General features: G+C 38.5%; 4 protein-coding genes and 2 non-coding genes across 6 annotated transcripts; 1 reads left to right on the forward strand and 5 right to left on the reverse strand.

The window, feature by feature from the left end:
- Positions 1-356: 356 nt before the first annotated feature.
- LOC141914494 (uncharacterized) lies at positions 357-10,410 on the reverse strand. Its single transcript, XM_074805717.1, has 16 exons — positions 10,308-10,410; positions 7,401-8,493; positions 7,243-7,299; positions 7,069-7,160; positions 6,770-6,797; positions 6,255-6,678; positions 5,975-6,119; positions 4,671-5,503; positions 4,052-4,103; positions 3,670-3,756; positions 2,985-3,190; positions 2,713-2,866; positions 2,519-2,626; positions 1,962-2,068; positions 1,745-1,856; positions 357-1,654 (listed from the first exon to the last, which is right to left on the reverse strand). Exons 2-16 carry the CDS (start codon positions 8,434-8,436, stop codon positions 1,391-1,393), a joined length of 3,705 nt encoding a protein of 1,234 aa, XP_074661818.1. The 5' UTR covers positions 8,437-8,493; positions 10,308-10,410; the 3' UTR covers positions 357-1,390.
- Positions 2,161-2,452, reverse strand: LOC141898183 (small nucleolar RNA U85). The gene has a single exon (XR_012618534.1). It is a non-coding gene; the product is annotated as a small nucleolar RNA U85 (small nucleolar RNA).
- Positions 3,290-3,579, reverse strand: LOC141898184 (small nucleolar RNA U85). Its single transcript, XR_012618535.1, has one exon. It is a non-coding gene; the product is annotated as a small nucleolar RNA U85 (small nucleolar RNA).
- A 191-nt stretch (positions 10,411-10,601) lies between the features above and the next one.
- On the reverse strand, positions 10,602-14,414 carry LOC141906664 (AP-5 complex subunit mu-1-like). The gene is made up of 14 exons (XM_074795949.1): positions 14,222-14,414; positions 13,515-13,644; positions 13,321-13,422; positions 13,177-13,241; positions 13,015-13,093; positions 12,794-12,928; positions 12,635-12,715; positions 12,305-12,506; positions 12,044-12,174; positions 11,858-11,955; positions 11,692-11,777; positions 11,492-11,619; positions 11,304-11,400; positions 10,602-10,750 (listed from the first exon to the last, which is right to left on the reverse strand). The coding sequence occupies exons 1-14, from the start codon at positions 14,287-14,289 to the stop codon at positions 10,653-10,655; spliced, it is 1,500 nt and encodes a 499-aa protein (XP_074652050.1). The 5' UTR covers positions 14,290-14,414; the 3' UTR covers positions 10,602-10,652.
- Positions 14,415-14,440: 26 nt separating this feature from the next.
- LOC141906673 (uncharacterized) lies at positions 14,441-16,255 on the forward strand. Its single transcript, XM_074795958.1, has 7 exons — positions 14,441-14,542; positions 14,926-15,053; positions 15,169-15,303; positions 15,389-15,441; positions 15,563-15,621; positions 15,716-15,838; positions 15,911-16,255. Exons 1-7 carry the CDS (start codon positions 14,471-14,473, stop codon positions 16,007-16,009), a joined length of 669 nt encoding a protein of 222 aa, XP_074652059.1. The 5' UTR covers positions 14,441-14,470; the 3' UTR covers positions 16,010-16,255.
- Positions 16,256-16,347: 92 nt separating this feature from the next.
- On the reverse strand, positions 16,348-18,275 carry LOC141901255 (tryptophan--tRNA ligase, mitochondrial-like). Its single transcript, XM_074788387.1, has 7 exons — positions 18,118-18,275; positions 17,776-17,966; positions 17,503-17,584; positions 17,303-17,383; positions 17,145-17,227; positions 16,949-17,067; positions 16,348-16,866 (listed from the first exon to the last, which is right to left on the reverse strand). Exons 1-7 carry the CDS (start codon positions 18,214-18,216, stop codon positions 16,418-16,420), a joined length of 1,104 nt encoding a protein of 367 aa, XP_074644488.1. The 5' UTR covers positions 18,217-18,275; the 3' UTR covers positions 16,348-16,417.
- Positions 18,276-18,283: the final 8 nt, after the last annotated feature.

Genomic DNA, 18,283 nt, shown 5'->3' on the forward strand with positions numbered 1-18,283 from the left:
ATTTGCTATCTCTATCAGAAGAGTATACTAAGTCTTACCTAGAATCCATCAAATAAGTATTGATAAGCACTATAATGCTATCTCTACCCAGGTGAAGACATTGGAACCTAGTTACAAAGAACTTCATGAATTGTCCTACTTTGGATGATATTGTAGGTTTGTAATAACCGATAAATCGTTGTTCCACTGTATTTGATTACCTCAGGAATCTGTGGATGATAGTTAAAAATCCAATGAAAGGAAAGCAGCGATAGAAAATAGTTGCTATCTACAAGTACTTCAATATATGCACATTTATTTACAAAGAAGCTCAACCAATATATATATATATATATATATATAGTTTATAGTATATATCTAAACACATCGCGACCAGTAGCCTGCCTTGCCATTCAGTAGTAGCCATCCATTTACCGGTATGAATTAATTTACATATCGTAGCCAGACGTACACATGCCTTTACTTCCAAGTACATTATCCAATGCTTGAATGACAAGTTCCAAAATGGAGAAGCCTAATAAATGCAACTTTTACTAACAACTCTTCACATTCTAGTCTGATCAGATAAGATTTGGCAGCTGAATTATTTTGACGTCGAAGACAACAAGTATATCTGGAATATGAGATTAAAACACCAATCGATCGCGAAAAAATGAGCAAATGACCGCACGCAATGTTTCACATTGATCGATAAACGAGTTTATAGATTTATATACAAAAGATCACTGTACAATACATGCAAATTATCACCATCGATGTACACGTACCATGAGCCCCGTTCAAAACAAGAAGCAGAGTCTACAGCAATTTATCAGCAAATTGGGTCAACTACATTCTTTTGAAATACACCAGATTTTTCATTACAATCGTCGACTCATTTGTATATTCCTTGATTGATATTAACTAGATCATCATTGGACGGCCATACAGAACGCGCTAGTCAAACCAACTATACCAGACAAGACGATTAACACAGACCTTTACTTATCTCTTAATTATTCAAGTAGGTTTTTCAGTCAGAATTTATCAAATGCCGCGAATGAAAAAGGATATAAAGCACTCCTAGAGTAAAATCTAGCGGAGAAGAGGTCAGACCTTTCATTACTTCCGAGTTAAAAATATCTAGCTGCACAATTATAACAACAGTATAGTATAAGTCATAGCAGTCATGCATAAACAACAATACCGTACAGTCCAACATTCTCTAAGTAAACCATTCTAACCGATGGTTCGTCTGGTGTCTCGAAATGCACATAACTAACTTCATTCAGTCTCACATAAAGGCACAGCCATCAGTGAAAATAACTCCTGAAATCTTCACACTTCCGCAAGGTTATCGAGTAACACACTAACAACATTTATGCTTTCATTGTTTTTGCTATTTGTTGATTTAAACGTCCGGTTTCTTCAGGCCAGAAACGACCGGTAGTCTCGCGACTCGAATCCGCGTTTTCGGCAGATGTCCTTTTAACGTACTAGCTAGTTCTTTCGCGCTTTTCAGCTCGATCGAATTGCTATCCGGCGTCATGAACGGCACCGATTTCGCATCGGCGCCGCTCACTTCATCGTTGTTTTTCATCGTACACCATTCGAGAAATTTCAAACTTTTCAAATCTTTCACGGCGTTCATGGCATTCGTGTTCATGACAGCAGCCTGACGAAAAAAAAAACGCGCACAGTTTTAAAATCTTGTAGGCTAAGTAGTTATCATAGAAGTATTAGATCTGATTATGATAAAACGTACTTGTGAGCGTGTATCCGGCCACAACGACAGGCGCTTCAGATTTGCCATATTGGGTAGAACTTTCGCCAATGTGTCGGGCAGTTGGAAAACCATCAGCTGAAGTTGTTCGAGTCTAACAAAACAATAGATAAACAGTTGTGCATCTGTACATACCAGCCAGTGAAAAATCCCCAAAACGGGGGGTTTCTATCAAATTTCATGAACCGATTCAACTTACTGGGTCATCTTCGACAAACCATCGGCAAGTCCTAAATCCGGATGACAGCCGCCGTTTTCAAGTCGTAACCGCCTCAATTTAGTCAGCTTACCAAGACATTTATACGTCTGGAAACATTTCAGAGAATGATTTAGTTCAATCAGCATTAATTGTTACATGTAGTTAACTTTGCGTTAAAAACTCAGTTGTACAAAAATCCAGCCATCAGATTACCAAATAACTAATCACAACTCAGTAACAGCAGTAACAGTGGTTCCCCACCCCCTCGTTGGGCATTAAAACCCTGTATTCCTCAATATGACCTACAATACCAATGGCTTTAGATAGGCAGGCGTACATCTTGATGGGAAACATTAGTTTACGACTGGCCTTACTATGAGTAGACAGATCTCTGTCGACCCACAAAGATTACAGGCGATTCTCTAGAACTCTGGTTTGTTAGGTACGCCGCACTGCGATTTCATAGTCGTTGCCTGATATCATCATTTGACAGGAATCGGGCCTTGCGATATCGTTTAAATTTTATGACGTTATTCATATAGCTAAGAAATACCAACCTCGGCCGTCCAAGAATCGCAGTCACCGACTTCTAATTCCTCTAAATTCGTGAGAGAAGCGATAAAACCAAACTCGCAAGCGGCGATGTCTTTTAGAGTCGTCATCGACTGAAAAGATCACAAATCACCAATGATAATTTTTGGTTTCGAGAAACCTTAACCGCAGGAGTGATGTACAATCCGTAAGAACTTACAAGTTTCCGTAGTTGTTTTAATGCGCTCAGGCGTGTCATACCAGCTGAGACACTGAATGCTGGCAGCACTAGCCCACATATGCCGCGTAGTCTAAGTTCTTCTAAATGAACGAGTTGGCTAAATTTGCCCATGTCCAGTTTGGTAACAGTCGACCTGAAATGAAAACAAAGTATATGCAGTATTTTAGAACAGATTGTTTTAAGAAAATTTACATGCTTACGACGATCGGTTATTGAAAATTAGCTTATTGAGATCGCCCTCGAGAACTTACCACATCTGAGGCTCCGTGAAAACATCGGTAATCCACTCCGCAGTGAGAACCTTTAAATTTACCAGCTTATCGGATACAGCGTGGAGAATACTCGCTGGACACTGTCCAAAGTGGAAACATTTCAAAAATCGCATTTGCTCAAGAACAGCAGTCATTTGATGCCACGTTCGATTTCTGTCATCGGCATGATGAGCACCGCGCAAATCCTGAATTGAAAATAACAGTGGAACCAAACATTTTCTAGAGATGAACATTGTGCGCAGAAAATAAGTCACGTGACCCAGCTAGGTCGAATTATAGGATTCTGTCATCAGATTACCAAATAACAAATCACGTGCAGTAAATAAAAGTGAACCTCGATCGTACTTGACGATTGGGCATCGACTGCCCTGTACTCCTCTGATCAAACTTGATTCCATCAACTTCAGCGAACCAAGACGCCCATGTCAGAGGAGGATTTAGTTTACGACTGGCCTTACGATGAGTAGACAGATCTCTGTCGACTCACCAAGATTACAGACGATTTGTTTTTACTCTGGTTTATATGAACACAGTACTGCAAGTTCATCAATTAGCCATATCATCATCATTTGACAGATTTCCATAAACGACAAAGAAATTAAAATTCTATGAACTATTATTTCACGAAGGCTTAAATCAGTTTCGAGGTCATAGTGAAACTCACCAGAGTATGAGTCTGCATGCGTTCCAGGAATGAAGATGCAATCGCCCAGTCAGTCACATGGCAATCTTTCAACATCACTGTTTGCCACTGTTGGAAAAACAAATAGGTATTCATTACACATAAGTGTCATAACAGCTGAAGCTTCAGGCTATAGATCAATTCTTTTTTTTTCACCAATGAATATATTGATTAAAGCTGTTCACATAAAAATTATCATCCATATGCCATCAGTTTACAACGTACTCAAGGACTGATAATTGTAACATCAGAGTAAATCAGCATCTTGATCTCATTATGAACTGAATAAAATCTAAGCAAGTAGCATCGAATGATCATTACAATAATCATATAGCATCAGATTTTCAACAGAATAATAACTTACTAATGACGGTTCAAGAGCCACTCTACGCCAACGCTTACAAACTCTAGTTATCCTATAAACAACATAAAATTCAGGAATAAACATGTGTAATTGATTTTAGTTGTCAGCATCTGTTTTTGTTTCATTCTTCAACAAGAACGAAGACGTCAGGGTCCCTGGCTATGGATCATTCTTTCCTGGAGGATATAAGGAGTTGGGAGTTTTCAAGGAGTTTAAAGGAGAAAATCTCAAATTTTGACGAAGCGCCCGTATCACTTTCATATCCCTGTAGAATCCTTTTAAGTCGGTACTGTTTATCTTGGTAAACCCGTAATTTAGTGGTTGGGTGAGCAAATTTTTATCCTTAACCCTACCTAAACTTAGTTTCTAATTTGGTAACCATCTAATTGGATAAAAAAGAAAAATCAAGGACTCAACTTTATCGATTTAGGGTAGTCTACAACTACAAATAAGAGACAAAAACTCATAATTGCCTATTCCTCAAAATTGAAGGAGTTTGGGCACTTTGTTCAAATTAAAGAAGTTTCGAGCACCTTTTAAAGCATTTTGCACTTCGAAGGTGATTTTAAGGAATCAACAAGTCGTAGGAACCCCGAACTACGATAAGTTATGTTCCTACCTTAATAAGTCGGGAATCGACAAGTAGGAAAAGATCTGTAACATGCAGTCGAAACCGCTATCCAATTTATTCACAAAGCATAACGATGGCTTGATATTTTTGTCGATTATCGGTTGTGACGCTTTACTGTCCGTAGTAGATTTAGATGAATCTATAGTTGAGATACGCGGCGGCGTCGGAGTCACGTGGCTAGTAGGCGCGCTGCTAACATCCTTAGTAACAACATTGTTAACATCCTTAGGCGTCTTTTCAGAGTTCGACGCAGGTAGCTGACCCGTTAAAATTGTCTTCGGTGCGCTCTTCAACGAGGAACTGTTGACCGACAGATCGAAACGCGGCGGCACGCGCACGTTCACGTCGATCGTTTTATTCGACGGCGTCGCCGGCAACGTGTTCGCCGGTAGAAATATTTTGATACCGTCGCCAGTCTGCACGAAGCACGAAGGGTTTACGGTCAACGCTTGGCCGTTTATTTTCAGAGCGAGCGGCTCGGTAAGATTCAATTTCGAGATAACGTGCGATGGCAGTGTCAACAATTGTCCGCCTTTAGTTTCGACCACCGGTTGTTGCGGAGCGCCACCCTTCACTATAGCAATACCCGGTCGAGTCGAGCCTTTGAGATTCCCCGCAGCTCGTTGTAGAGGCGGCGGTCCGGCGATATTCTGCGTGTGTTTCACCTGCGCTACAGGTGTCATCGGTCGCAATTTAGGCAACGGTGGCAATATTTGACGAACCACCGAAATCGGGTTGGTTTTAGGTTGTAGCTTCGGTAATCCAAGCGTTTTCGGTGAAATAATTGGCGCCGTCGTTTTCGACTTCTCCAATAGGCATTTCTGAAATCAGATATGTCAATATGTAAGTCTTAAGGAACTCAGAACAGACACGACCAAAACAATAGTTATTTTCATTTTATCATTAGCGTGCTACGGTCAGACTAGGCGAATTTCTTCGATGAATAATTCACTGTATATTTCGCCTGCGAGACGAATTCAGTGCGACAACTGATTTTTCACCCAATAACTCGGTTTTCACGACACTGATTGGGTAAAATAATTCAGGTCTCAACTATATTCATTTCTAGACATAGTCTACTACTGTACAACTACTAACATTTCTAATTGCCTATTTCTCAAAATTGACGGAGTTTCAGGCACTTTGCTCAAATAAGAGCAGTTTTAACCACCTTGAAAAGCATTTTCTATTTGAAGGGAATTTTTACGGAATCAAGGAGTCATTGTAGGGTCCCTGAATATGGCTATAAACGATACGCCGAGTAAATTCGCCTAGTCTATCACGGGATTTACCGGGCAAACAAACGACGTCGTTTGCTGTGATGTTTTAGCACATTTCGGGTGATAAAGGCAGAGACAGATAGAACACTGCAGCGACGGAGGAACGTTATCCATTCCTGGGCATTCCAATGAACACGGTTTCCAATGATCCTCGATCCTGAAATAAGACAAAAAAACATCTTTCTTCACTATAATGTGAATCTACATCATGTATATGACATCTCAAAATGGAGAACTCTGCATCTTCCGTAATGAATTGATTCTCGATGTTGCGCAAATTTGTTTGACTTACTTAGAATAATGAAGGTATTTCGTAACTTTTGATGGAATATCCCCGTCTCCGATAGATTCACTCGCCCGTCGTTTCAGAATAAGTCCGCTGGTCGATGATGCTATTTTCTCAGCGCGGCGCACCGCTTCACTTTTAAACTTCCTATTCGGCGGTAACTTCGGTTTGAATACGCCTTTCGACGAATCTTTCTCGCTCGATTTCGGGGTCTTCACTTTTTCGTTGGGCGTTTTTACTTTAGCGTTGCCGGTGTGTGTTTTATCGTTCACTTTCTGTCCGGGAGATGTCTTCTTACGCGCTGCCATTAACGGCGAGCTAACTTTTGATTTTCCCGCATTACGAACCAACTCGAATGGCTCCTTATACACAGGCGCGCGAGCAAATGTAAAGTTTTTCGCGGTTAAAGTTGTATCGTTCGTTTTGGCCACTAAAATAATGATATAAAGACACAAAAAGTTTGAGAACGTTCAAGAAAAAATCATCACTGTCTAAAGATTTTTTAATACAGCAATACTCACGAAATTCATTAACCTGTACCATAGAACGCTGAAAACAAATTGATGGAAATAATCAAATTTGAATCTGTTTTGATTTGTCTGTCTGACATTTTAATGATTACCGGTATTAGTGAGATTTTTTTTCAATACAGCTGGGTAACTTTTGTGAATAATTATGAAATTTGTAATCAGCTCATAACTGCTGGTCTGTTATGATTTTTTTTTTTAAAGTAATGTAGGAGGCCAGCTGGATCAACTTTTAAGCTCAGCAGAAATGAGAACAAGGAACCGGGTATCAATTTCATAAAGCCTAAACTCACAAGCTTCTTTCCATTAGGATTGAAGTAATATGTATCCATTTGTTTCTTGCTGCCATCGTACGCGTTTCGAACAACAATTTCCCTACCCCAACCTGAAATACAGATTCAGATCAAAAATCTTAAAACGACGGATCATCGCAGAAAATTCATTAAAATAACAAAACAATAAGTTACCTAACGAAAAAGGTTTTGCAAACGCTTCTAGCTCTTCTTTAGAAAATTCTTTCTGAACTGAAAATAGATCGAAATAAATTGTTTACGACTGATAAACATAATTCAACAGTTTAGGGGGAATGCAAATCGAATCAAAGGCCCAAGATATAAAACCGTACCTTTATTTTTGAACAGACCAGGTGATTTAAGGTCGACGGGTTTCCCGGAAGCCGTCCGCCGTTTCTTCTTCTTGTTATTTTTCTTCGGGTGAACGGTGAGCGCGCGGTCGTCCATCGACGGACAATAATCGTCGTCGGAATAGTTATCTTCGCCGATCTCGTCGCCGGGGTCGTCTTTATCGTCGGTTTCCACGGCGGTGGGTATCACTTTCTGAACGTGTTCGCCCGTCAGCGGACATATTACGTAATCGGCGCCGTCGTCATCGGCGACGACGGGGTCTTCGTGTTCGTTATCCGACTTATCGTCCGCAATGTCCTCGTCGTCGACGACCCTCGATACGAATTTCTGTTTGCGCTTTTTCGCGCCCATCACTTTCACCTCGTTCGTCTGTTTAGCGGGCTCCGGTACGTCCTCGTCGATAACCATTTTATCGTCGTCGCTATCATCGACGTGTGTATCGTCGTCTTTCAGCGATGAAGACGGACCGATTTTTATGACTAATTTAGGTTCGTTCTCGGATGTTTCTTCATCGGGTTTCGGGTCGCTATTCTCCTCTTCTACGCTCGTATTGACCTCCATTTCTTCAGACGTATCGTGTTCGTTTTCTTTATTATCGTCGTTTTCGTCGACATTCTCTTTACTCAGATCTTGTTCTTTGCTTTCCGGATTTTCCTCGTCAACTTTTGAGGTTTTCGTCTCATCGTCAACAAGTGTCGCATCGGTCCTTATTTCTGACTTTTCCTCTTCTACATTATTTTTCTCTTCTGTCGATGCCTCATTCTCTTCATCTATCTCTTTCATTTGTTCTTTCGATTCGTCATCATTTGAACTTATGCTGCGATCATGTTCGGGTATATCAGAATCCTCTTCTTTGACGGCTGGCCCATCGTTCTCAAGCTCGTCAGATTTTTCAACGTTTTCCACCTCATCCCCAACATCTTCGAGTTCATCCTCATTTTCGCTGAGATTATCAGTCGGATTTTCGGATTGAAGAGGTTCAAAGCCCATGAATAACCCATCACCAGGGTTATCCATATTGTAAGTTGATAATTTTCTAAAGCAGCGTCACTTATTTAGGATGGAAAATCAAATCTAAAATGAAAACAAAATCTTATTTGGAAGCAGTTTTCGATTTCTTGTGTGGAGTTTTTATGAAAATAAAACTTGATTTACACCTCAAGTCAGCTCAAACAGATACACGGATTGTGAAGTCATGGAAATGCCATTTGGAATCGACTGGCACATGCATTAATGCACACTCAGTGCCAGACAATCTGCTAAATCAAATCATTTAAATAATAGTCTTCTGTACAGTTTTCATACCTAGAACTATTTCAGTATGCAGTTTGTAGGCATGGACATTCTACAGGCAACCATTTTAAGAATCATTTATGTCTATTCAACTTAAAGAAGTTTCCAGGGTTCAAGTGAAAACAGAGGGTCCAAGGGACACCATACCCAGTTGAGGAGTGGTTTTTAATGTTTAACAACCTGACAATTTCAATATCCGATGCCCCCAATGAACATAAACTGTAACAAAAAACCTTGAAAATTACCAAAATCATAGAACATGTCATTAATTATAATTTTGCAATTGATTGTGGCAACATAATATGCCTAGATACCAATATATATTTATATGGAAATACTGAGTTATTCGGCAATTCAACGCCCCCTGGTGACGATACACAAAAACCAATGACCTTGAAACTCACCACAATTATAGGACATGTCATGAGCTATAACTTTGCAATTGATTGTGGTTACAAATTAAAATATGCAGCGCAGCCTACCAATATAAATAGATTAATTGTATATGATTCAATATACACTCCCTCTCTGGTGGCAAGAACAATATGGAAGATCTCAATTTTACTGAAAAATGGCAAACCATTAGGAATTACCGGTTGAAAAATCCATGCCAAAATTGACCTTTTTGAAAAAAAAAAAGATTAGAGGATGGCCATTTTGAGCCTATCGACAATTTTTCTAATGCTGTGGGCTACAACCTTAAGAGTATCTTCAAATATTCCATTGTGTAAAAATGCCGATTTCGGTAAACAACAAAGGCCGCTTGTTTCCGGCCAGGTCAGCTTTGGAGATGGAAATGTGTCTAGGGTAGATACATATATCGACATCCAGACAATCCACTGAAGCATCTTCCCCTGGATACCGTCTATGGATGCACTAAAAGTGAATGCAATAGCCCGCTGGGGCTTTCTTTAGTCCAAAGCGGGTCAAAAATGACTTTCTAATTCTAGTGAACATGCATCTTAAAACAAATAAGCAATTATCCTAACTTGAATCGTCGCAACAAACAACTTGGGTTGTGTTTGAAGAGGAAGCCGTGATCCTGGCCAAACAAAATCATATCATCGAAACAGTTCGTAATTTCTATCAACAATTGAGTGACTCGCCGACGACTCACAAACATTATTACCCAAGACGCCCCCTACCCAATGTCCAAATATCGATCGTGATCACAAATCCATTGATCGTTGATACTGAATTGGATGATCTATTCTATCGATCATAGGCCTAGGGTATCACTATATTTCCCAGGCGGAGCGGCGATTACTTTATTCGTACCGAAATTGAATAAAATTGCTCATCGCCGTCCGCCATATTTTCATCGAACGGCTCATACTGATTGAATCGCTAAGTCGAAAAATGCTGCATACCAATTACTAAAACATTTACTTGATAGGAGTAAAAACATGATAACCTGCCTCAACAACCAAAATGGCTTCCTCTCGTTAAATGGACGGGTTCCCGCTGGTTGTAGAGAAAGGAGGGAAACATAAAACAAGACCTTTTAAACGAATTTAACCGCTCGTATTCTTATTCGACAGACCATCTGAATGATCAATACACATCGTAAATACCAGTTAAATAAAATAACATACCTGACAGAGACAGAAAATGATCCTAAACGCTCTTAAATGATCAAAAACTACGTGAGGACTCCAGCCATTCACAGAAAACGGCACCCGCAGGCCGGATCTAGGCGGCAGCACTAGCCGGTAGAGAAGTGACCATCGCGGGCTCTGCGCGCCGGGTTCGAAACCGGCCATGCACACTCTTTTCATAATCCACAAAACAATCCATGATACAGATAATCAGATACACGATCATAGATAAGAATCAAGCCGTAAAAATATTTTGTAAATAATAATTTATTAATCATAGAAAATCACACAGTCACAGTAGTATCACAACTATATAAAATACGAGACAGCTTCGAAAAATATTCATGTAGGGGATTGAAGATATTTCGGTGGTGGGAACGCAATTTGTGCATCTCCATGTGAGTTCCATATCTTGTAATCAGAGACAGCATATTCTCGGACTAAAAGATTACAAAAAATGCTGCATAAAAATTATGCTTCATCGGGCAGCTTTTGAATCTCTGATACAGAGTAACTAGGAGACATCATGCCCACTTGGTAAAATGCTCGACAATTTTACAATTTCAATACTCAACACCCCTGGTTTACAGACACCAATGGCATTAAAACTCACCACAACCATACAATGTCATGAGCCACAACTTTGCAATTGATTGTTTAAAGAGCAGAAGTTTATACTTATCTTAAAAGATATACTTATCTTACTTCCTGACAAAAGAAATTTGCTTAGGGGGATGAGTGATCTAGCACCTAAAGCATTCCCTTGGATCTGCACTTGAAATGTCCATCATGATTCTGATCAGGCAAGTTTTTTTAGCTGGAGGTGTGTCTGCGATAGATACATGCATGAACCAAATATCATGAAAACTCCGAAAACAACTAGATTCCATCTATGGACAAATGTTTGGACAAAGGGACAAATGAATGATGGATGAAAAGTGACTGCAATAACCTACTGAAATTAAGACCCAAGTGGGCTAAAAAAACAGTTACCTAGAATAAATTTTGCCTTGGTATTCGGTGATATCTGAATTGACTTGGGATCTATGCTACACCCCGAGTATGTGTAGTCAGCTATTTTGAAAAAAAGCTGAAAGGAATTTTTTTAAAGTCATTTTAAAGCAAACATGTTTGAGTTTATTATTACGTATTGTATGACTGTAAATATGAATAAGACTCACTTGAATATAGGAATTTTGTCCCACACAGAAAGGGTCATCTCGGTTATTTTGTTTTTCGATGATATTGTCACCAAAATTTACAGTTGCCTTCAGCATTATTTCTGGATTTTTGCTGGGAAACTTTTGACCTGGAAATTGACATATACATACATGTGCTCATATTAAAGTATCAGACTCGAACAACTCTAAACTATACTGACCAATATTCCAGACGAGGATTTTCCGGTCCGGGGATATCAACAGGTTTCCATGACATGGTGAAGCATCATAATTCAATATGGGCCCCCTAAATGAGATGACAATAATGATAATAATCAAAATATCATCTTATAAAATTGTTGTTTCTTGCAAAAAATATCACTTCACCTATGAAAGAATGGAATTTGTAATTCACAATATTCGAAATTGTTTTTGACATCTTTACTCAACTGCAGTTGAATCAAAACTTCAACAGTGGTCTCACCCTAAAGATAAATTGAACATCTAGGTATATAAGCCGACGCATACATTATAACATTTTCTAGATTTCATTACGTAAGAGAAGATTTGTACCTTCATTTGGTAGTAACCTTTGATCGGTAGCTCAGGAATGCGAGATGCTGTATAATGACAGAGCGTAAATGATTCAACAGGCGGGGTGAATCTGATCTTGTGGAAATTGACAGTTTTCTTCAGATTCATTGCTGCAATAAAGGTATTTCAATTTTAAAACCATTAAATGCAATTCGTATAAAATTCAAATAAAAACTATGACTGGATGTAATCCAGAGAAGCTGACTGCTAAATTATTCTGAGCTACATGCCAAGTTTTACCTTTTGAGGTAGTGATACTCTGCGTACCGGTATCAACTCCGATAACGCATGGTCCGGTGATGATATTCTCCAGTGGGACGCAATTCGATTCTGAACCATGCGCTAATGTCAATGACACATCTGGCGCTACACCTTCCAATTCAGCATGACATGTAATCGTACCGTAGTTATCCCATACATCGGGAATAGTCTTACTATCATACTGAAAATGAAATAATGACATTCATTTAACAATCTTATACAGCTGGCTGTTTGTCTGTTATACCATACTAAAATCAAAATTCACTAAACAGAGTTTATCTACGTTTCACTATTAAAAACATCACCGACCTGCACTGCTCTTATTGACTCCAATATAACGCAGTGGATTGTGTTACGTCCTTTATATGGAACTGGTTTCCAAGCAGGTTGCTAAAATATAATGCGTATATATATTTCTCTAAGAATCTAAAATGACACATGTAAGAATATTTCATGTATTGTTTTTACCTTCTGAGGTGGTGCGGTCGCTGGAGGTTTACCAAAGAGGACAGCTTTTACTGTTGACGGCGTCAAATCAACAGGTGTACCAAATGGTGCCGCTTGTCCGAGATAAAAGTGCAGTTCAGCAAATTTTTGTAAAATCTGTACAAACAGATAAATATTCTACCATAAAATCAATAGCATTTTAGCATGTATAGAGCAAAGTACCGATAAGTGTTGATACATACGGCATTTGCATCTGATGGCAATGAGCCGAGGAGATCAGACATTCCCAGTAATAACGAGAAACCAGCCGATATTCCTGGACTGGAAATTAATGTTTGAAATCAGAAATTTGGCATTAAGGAATCTGAATGAATTATGCATTTTTTTTTAGATAGGCTAATTACATATTGATTATTGGTGGTCGTCCACTTTCTTCAACTAAAGAGAGACAGCAGAAGATGTAGCCATACTATGAAAATAGAAGACATCATTGCAAAGTCAAAGTGATAATTGAATTTAAATACATGATATAAAGTTGAACCACTGACCTGTTCAATAGCCAACATAGGCCAAAGTTTCCCATGAGGAATTGGAATCTCAAACACAGGCTTTCGATCAAATCTCTTACAAGTGTCTCTTGATTCTAGAAACTATAGTAGAGTTACAAATATGATTTAGGATTAAGGATTAAATGTGAATTCGAAGTTTTAAGAAAAATTCGAACTCCCTTCTACACTCTTACTTTGTCATTCTTTAATCTTTTCAATCCAAGTTCTTCTTGTATATATCCTGATAAGTCAATATTGTCTGGTATCGATATATAGTCATCGTTCAGGAAAACTTTGCTCCTACGCTCAACGGTTGGAAATAATCTGCAAAAATAATCCCTTTAACAATCATCTCATTAGAAATAATATCAAATTAAACAAGGAGATTAGAATTACACAAGTTAGTACGGTAGATGCTTCTATTCTACTTGTACAGTAAACTGCATGCAAGATACCCTCTGATAAACTGGATTCTCACTTAAAATTGTACTGAAACTCCTCATGGTCCTGTTTTTTATAACCATTATTGCAATGGTCTCTGAATATCGGATATCAGGTATATCACAACAAAATCTCTAGTCCCAGTGTAATGCAGTTCCTTTAAAATCCCTTAATAGGAGCAGACTCCTCGTAGCTGAAGTGTAGGTTTATCATCTTGTAAAGTCTGTAGCGATTGGACAGGGCAGGCCCCGGTGAATCCTCAATGAATATTGCTGCTTGGTATCTTTGAGGATGGATATCATTTTATTTGGACAAGTGCTAGCAAATTTGTATACATATCGTATGAGAGTATGACAGTGCCTACTACACTACCACTGCCAGTATTACATATAGGCCTATGATACAACGAATAAATTTGATTTGAATTGTAATTGAACAAGAGATTTTGCAAACAAAATACCTAGAAAATACAATTCTGGCATTGTCATGAGTTGAATAACTCAAAATCCACACACCACGAACACTCATTTTGATGTTATCAAATTGTCATTAAATGGGAAATGCGATGAAGAAAGAAATTAATCATTTTTGACATGTCATATAGAACAAAAAATTATTGGTCCGCATCAAAGGTAGCCGGGTTTTAGGCATACCGATAATTTGTTTGCAGACGATGTAACAGATTTTCACCTAGTGACATGTAAACAATATGGCGTCCTCAAATATCTCAAGTAGTCAAATCAAAACTTTGTGTTCGGCTATAGCAAATGGTGACGTACAGGTACGTCAGAGACATAAGTTCTGAACAGTTATTTCATATGTCCTCCTGTCCATTGATTCACCACTACAGTAGATCTCTGTCCTGCGTAGAAATATATCCTCTCTCTTATAGTCTCAGCAAGCAGTCTGTCCAGTTTTAGTCCAGCCAGCCAGCCAGTCCAAACTCCCGTCTCCAGTACTTGTCATTGTCTCCTCTACCGCATGCCCTGTATGTGGTGCTGACAATGATTGAATAATTGAAACGATTAAATGTCGAATGTCGACGTTCGATTCACTCCCTGTCCTGGCTCACCCGACCCCCTTCCTTCAGAACAGTCAATCGACCCTCTCTTTATAATATAACGCGGTGCGGCTCTTATTGAATTCAATTGTCTTGTATTTCAGTTTGTTAAGCAACAGCTGAACTCGAACCAGATCGATCTGAACAGCAGATCGCCTGATGGAATGACACCGCTGTGTTTAGCAGCTTTCTGGGGCTATGCAGAAATTGTTCAAAGTCTTCTTGAGCACGGGTAAGGCTGTACACTGAAACATCTGAACTGCTTTTCAGAGCCTATCAGTAGCTATATATGTTTCTCAATCGTCAAATAATCTTACAAGAATATATCATTGTTATAATTTTGTTAGTGCCGATGTTAACTCATGCAATAAAGGCACATTATGGACGCCACTTCATTGCGCTGCATTCCAAGGACATGGAAAAGTTCTTATGAAATTGATGGAGTATAAACCAAATATCACATTAAAGGACAATCAAAACAGGTGATTATTCTCAACTCAAACAGAAATGGTTCTTATTAGTTACCCGTAGTTGTCTATTGAATAGCAAAATGTTTCCAACTTCCAGGACTGCCTCAGATTTTGCTTCTGCCTTGGATGCGGTCTGGTCCATTTTTGCAGGTAAAATTTCTCATATGAATCAAACTTTTTGTAGAATCCATACATTTTATCATCAAATGTTCACGAATTTTTGATAATATCAAGATTTCAAAAAAAAATTTATTGCGCCTTTTCATTTCAGCTGCTGGTTGCAAACGAACCCCTAAATTCGAACTCATTAAATTGGACATAGTGAAAAAGGTAGGCCTACATCAATGGAGTCGTTTGTGTGCACTTTAGTGATTGCCAAAAAATGTTTGCATTATCAATGATATTTTACAAAATTCCTCCATAGACAACGTATTTTGAAGATCCTACACTTCCTCAACAACAAGAGTACGCTCACTTTTCACGCCCGGGTTCTGCCTACATTGTTCAATCGCAGTCTATGTATGAAAATGGATACAATTCGAAACAAGTGAGTACCAGTGCTTCGAGTATGAGAGTATCAATTTTTTGAATTCATGATCAGTAAACGCCTTTATTTCAGGCTACAGCTCACGCCAATGGAGATGTTTTAGCAGGAATCGACGAGGAATCGAAGGATCAAAGAAATTATTCGATACCGTCGATGCACATCTGGAAATAACTCATCCAGTACATTGACGCACGCCTCGTGCATTTTAAAATTGAGTACAAAATCAAAAGTGCATTTGATACCAAAAGAGATAAATTTCCTTGAGGCCCAGTTTTATAGAAAAGTTGGTTTGATCTGTTGAATCAGGATTTGACTGTATTGCATTTTACTCCCATGGTCGAATTAAAGATGTATTAGCCAAACTACTAGTGATCTCAGGGTATGAAGCCCGTAACTATAAAACTGGTATTAAAGAGTTAGACGTTTTTTCTGATTAATCATTTTCAACAAGAATGTTTGTAAATAAAGATATAATTTATATTTTAATATTTCAAAACAAGATTCACGTTCTTAGCATTTCATGGATCATTTTGACATCCGAGGCAACGCGCAGATTTATGGCTGTCTACTCTATAATGGTCAAGACAATCCAACTTTGTTCTTAATCTCTTGCATATTTTTATAAGCTATGTGTCGGGCTTTTTCAGATCCAATTTTCAAAACTTTTTCGATATGACCCGGATCAGTCCGTAAACGATTCATTTCGTTCTGAATCGGTTTTAAAAATTCGATCACAATTTCAGCCACCAATGGCTTATATTTACCAGTATCTAGATGCGCATAATCCTTTGATATTTGTTCGTGGCTTAGACCAGAAAATGCTGAATGAATATCAATCAAATTTGAAACTCCAGGTCGACTATCCGGGTCGTAATAAACTTGAGATATATTATCGGTCACTGCCTTTTTCAGTTTTTCAACAATAACATCCGCAGAATCGTCGAGATTGATCCTGGATTTTTCATCTGGTTCAGATTTACTCATTTTGTTGGCTACTTTTCGAAGACTTTTGATTCTAGTGGCCTCATCTGAAATATTATATTCAAATAGATGAAATTACTTCAAAACATTAGAGAGAATAATGTTCTTGCAATAACCAGTCATACTTACTAACTATAGGCTTTGGTTTAGGAAAGGTTATTCCATATTGATTGTTAAATAATTTTGCCAAGTGACCAGCTAACTCGATATGTTTCAGCTGGTCATCACCTACTGGTACATCTGTTGCCCTGAGAAAGAAGACTGAATTTCGCAAAACATTTCTTTAAACAAAGACTAAATTTATCTACTGGCTTACACTACTTACTTGTAAAGAAGAATATCTGCAGCCTGAAGAACTGGATATGTGAACAAGCCAAGGCCAACTTCTTTCTGTTGAGCAGCTTTCTCCTAGAGAAGTCATAAGTCTTAGTTAATACTCACTCCGGCTATCTACTCTGTGTTATGCAAATTAAGAAATATTACCTTCCACTGAGGTAGATGCTCAATTCTTGGCATTGTACATAAACAAGATAATATCCATCCTAGTTCTGTGTGTTCTGAAACCTAGGAATCAACAAAGATGCTTAACATTGATAGATTTTATAGATTTACATTTCAGACAGTAGGATTGGCACAACCATTTCTTGAGAAATCATGAAATGACGAAGGACCCATTAGCCTACCGTTGATTGTTGAAATAGTATACTCTGATCTGGGTCAATTCCACAAGCAATTAAAGCGATGACCATATCATGAATCTGTTTTCTGAAAAGCATGATCTCACAATTAGAAATTCCACACAATTCATTAACCCTATAGTGCATCTACACTGCAGTGCGGTGTATAAATCAGCAATGAACTATAGCAGCATGGTGTAGAGGCACTATAATAGCAGTACGCTCATTATACAAATGCGCTAAGTTGGAATTTCTAACAAACTAACTTTTTGACTATACCTGAGAAGAGATGGTTTGATTGGAATTGTTATAGCATGCAGATCAACAATGCTGTATATAACGTTGCTTTGTTCTAGTTGCTGGAGACGAACCCAATTCGCGACGGCTCCGAGATAATTACCGATGTGCGGAACACCGGTTGGTTGAATGCCGGAAAATATTTGGACAGATGCAGGAGCTGCAAACTTTACCTGGGGGAAAAGCAGTTATAAATCAAACGATTACTCATGATTACCATTCATATTGTTTTTTGCAAGTTAATAGCAATAAAACTAATTTGCATTTAATTGATTGAGTAAATTGAATCATCTCTGCGTTTATGTTTATTCTGGAAAACTGTACCTTTTTAGACGGGATCTGAGTATAGAGCCTTTTGGATATTATATTCAGATTCAAGAAAATACCACATTTCATTGCTCTGAAGCTTAGAAACCGCTCCATAATCTTCAACTGTGCACATGCCAATTCAATAAAATTTTATTTGACACATGGGTTAAAGATGGCGGCG

Source organism: Tubulanus polymorphus, chromosome 1, assembly GCF_964204645.1.
Source record: "Tubulanus polymorphus chromosome 1, tnTubPoly1.2, whole genome shotgun sequence".
In the NCBI taxonomy this organism is placed as follows: domain Eukaryota; kingdom Metazoa; phylum Nemertea; class Palaeonemertea; order Tubulaniformes; family Tubulanidae; genus Tubulanus; species Tubulanus polymorphus.

Excerpts from the sequence above, each read along its gene's own strand:
- LOC141914494 (XM_074805717.1), bottom strand. The coding sequence starts at position 8,436 with ATGGATAACCCTGGTGATGGGTTATTCATGGGCTTTGAACCTCTTCAA. Across the intron at positions 2,867-2,984 it reads TTCACGGAGCCTCAGATGTG|GTCGACTGTTACCAAACTGG; the intron begins GTAAGTTCTCGA and ends TTTTCATTTCAG. Across the intron at positions 2,627-2,712 it reads TAAAACAACTACGGAAACTT|TCGATGACGACTCTAAAAGA; the intron begins GTAAGTTCTTAC and ends TGATCTTTTCAG.
- LOC141906664 (XM_074795949.1), bottom strand. The coding sequence starts at position 14,289 with ATGAGTGTTCGTGGTGTGTGGATTTTGAGTTATTCAACTCATGACAAT. Across the intron at positions 12,507-12,634 it reads AGTCAATAAGAGCAGTGCAG|TATGATAGTAAGACTATTCC; the intron begins GTCGGTGATGTT and ends TTTCATTTTCAG. Across the intron at positions 11,956-12,043 it reads AAGGTTACTACCAAATGAAG|GGTGAGACCACTGTTGAAGT; the intron begins GTACAAATCTTC and ends ATTTATCTTTAG.
- LOC141906673 (XM_074795958.1), top strand. The coding sequence starts at position 14,471 with ATGGCGTCCTCAAATATCTCAAGTAGTCAAATCAAAACTTTGTGTTCG. Across the intron at positions 15,054-15,168 it reads CAAAGTCTTCTTGAGCACGG|TGCCGATGTTAACTCATGCA; the intron begins GTAAGGCTGTAC and ends TAATTTTGTTAG. Across the intron at positions 15,622-15,715 it reads AATTGGACATAGTGAAAAAG|ACAACGTATTTTGAAGATCC; the intron begins GTAGGCCTACAT and ends ATTCCTCCATAG.
- LOC141901255 (XM_074788387.1), bottom strand. The coding sequence starts at position 18,216 with ATGGAGCGGTTTCTAAGCTTCAGAGCAATGAAATGTGGTATTTTCTTG. Across the intron at positions 17,384-17,502 it reads TACTATTTCAACAATCAACG|GTTTCAGAACACACAGAACT; the intron begins GTAGGCTAATGG and ends GTTGATTCCTAG. Across the intron at positions 17,228-17,302 it reads AGCATCTACCTCAGTGGAAG|GAGAAAGCTGCTCAACAGAA; the intron begins GTAATATTTCTT and ends TGACTTCTCTAG.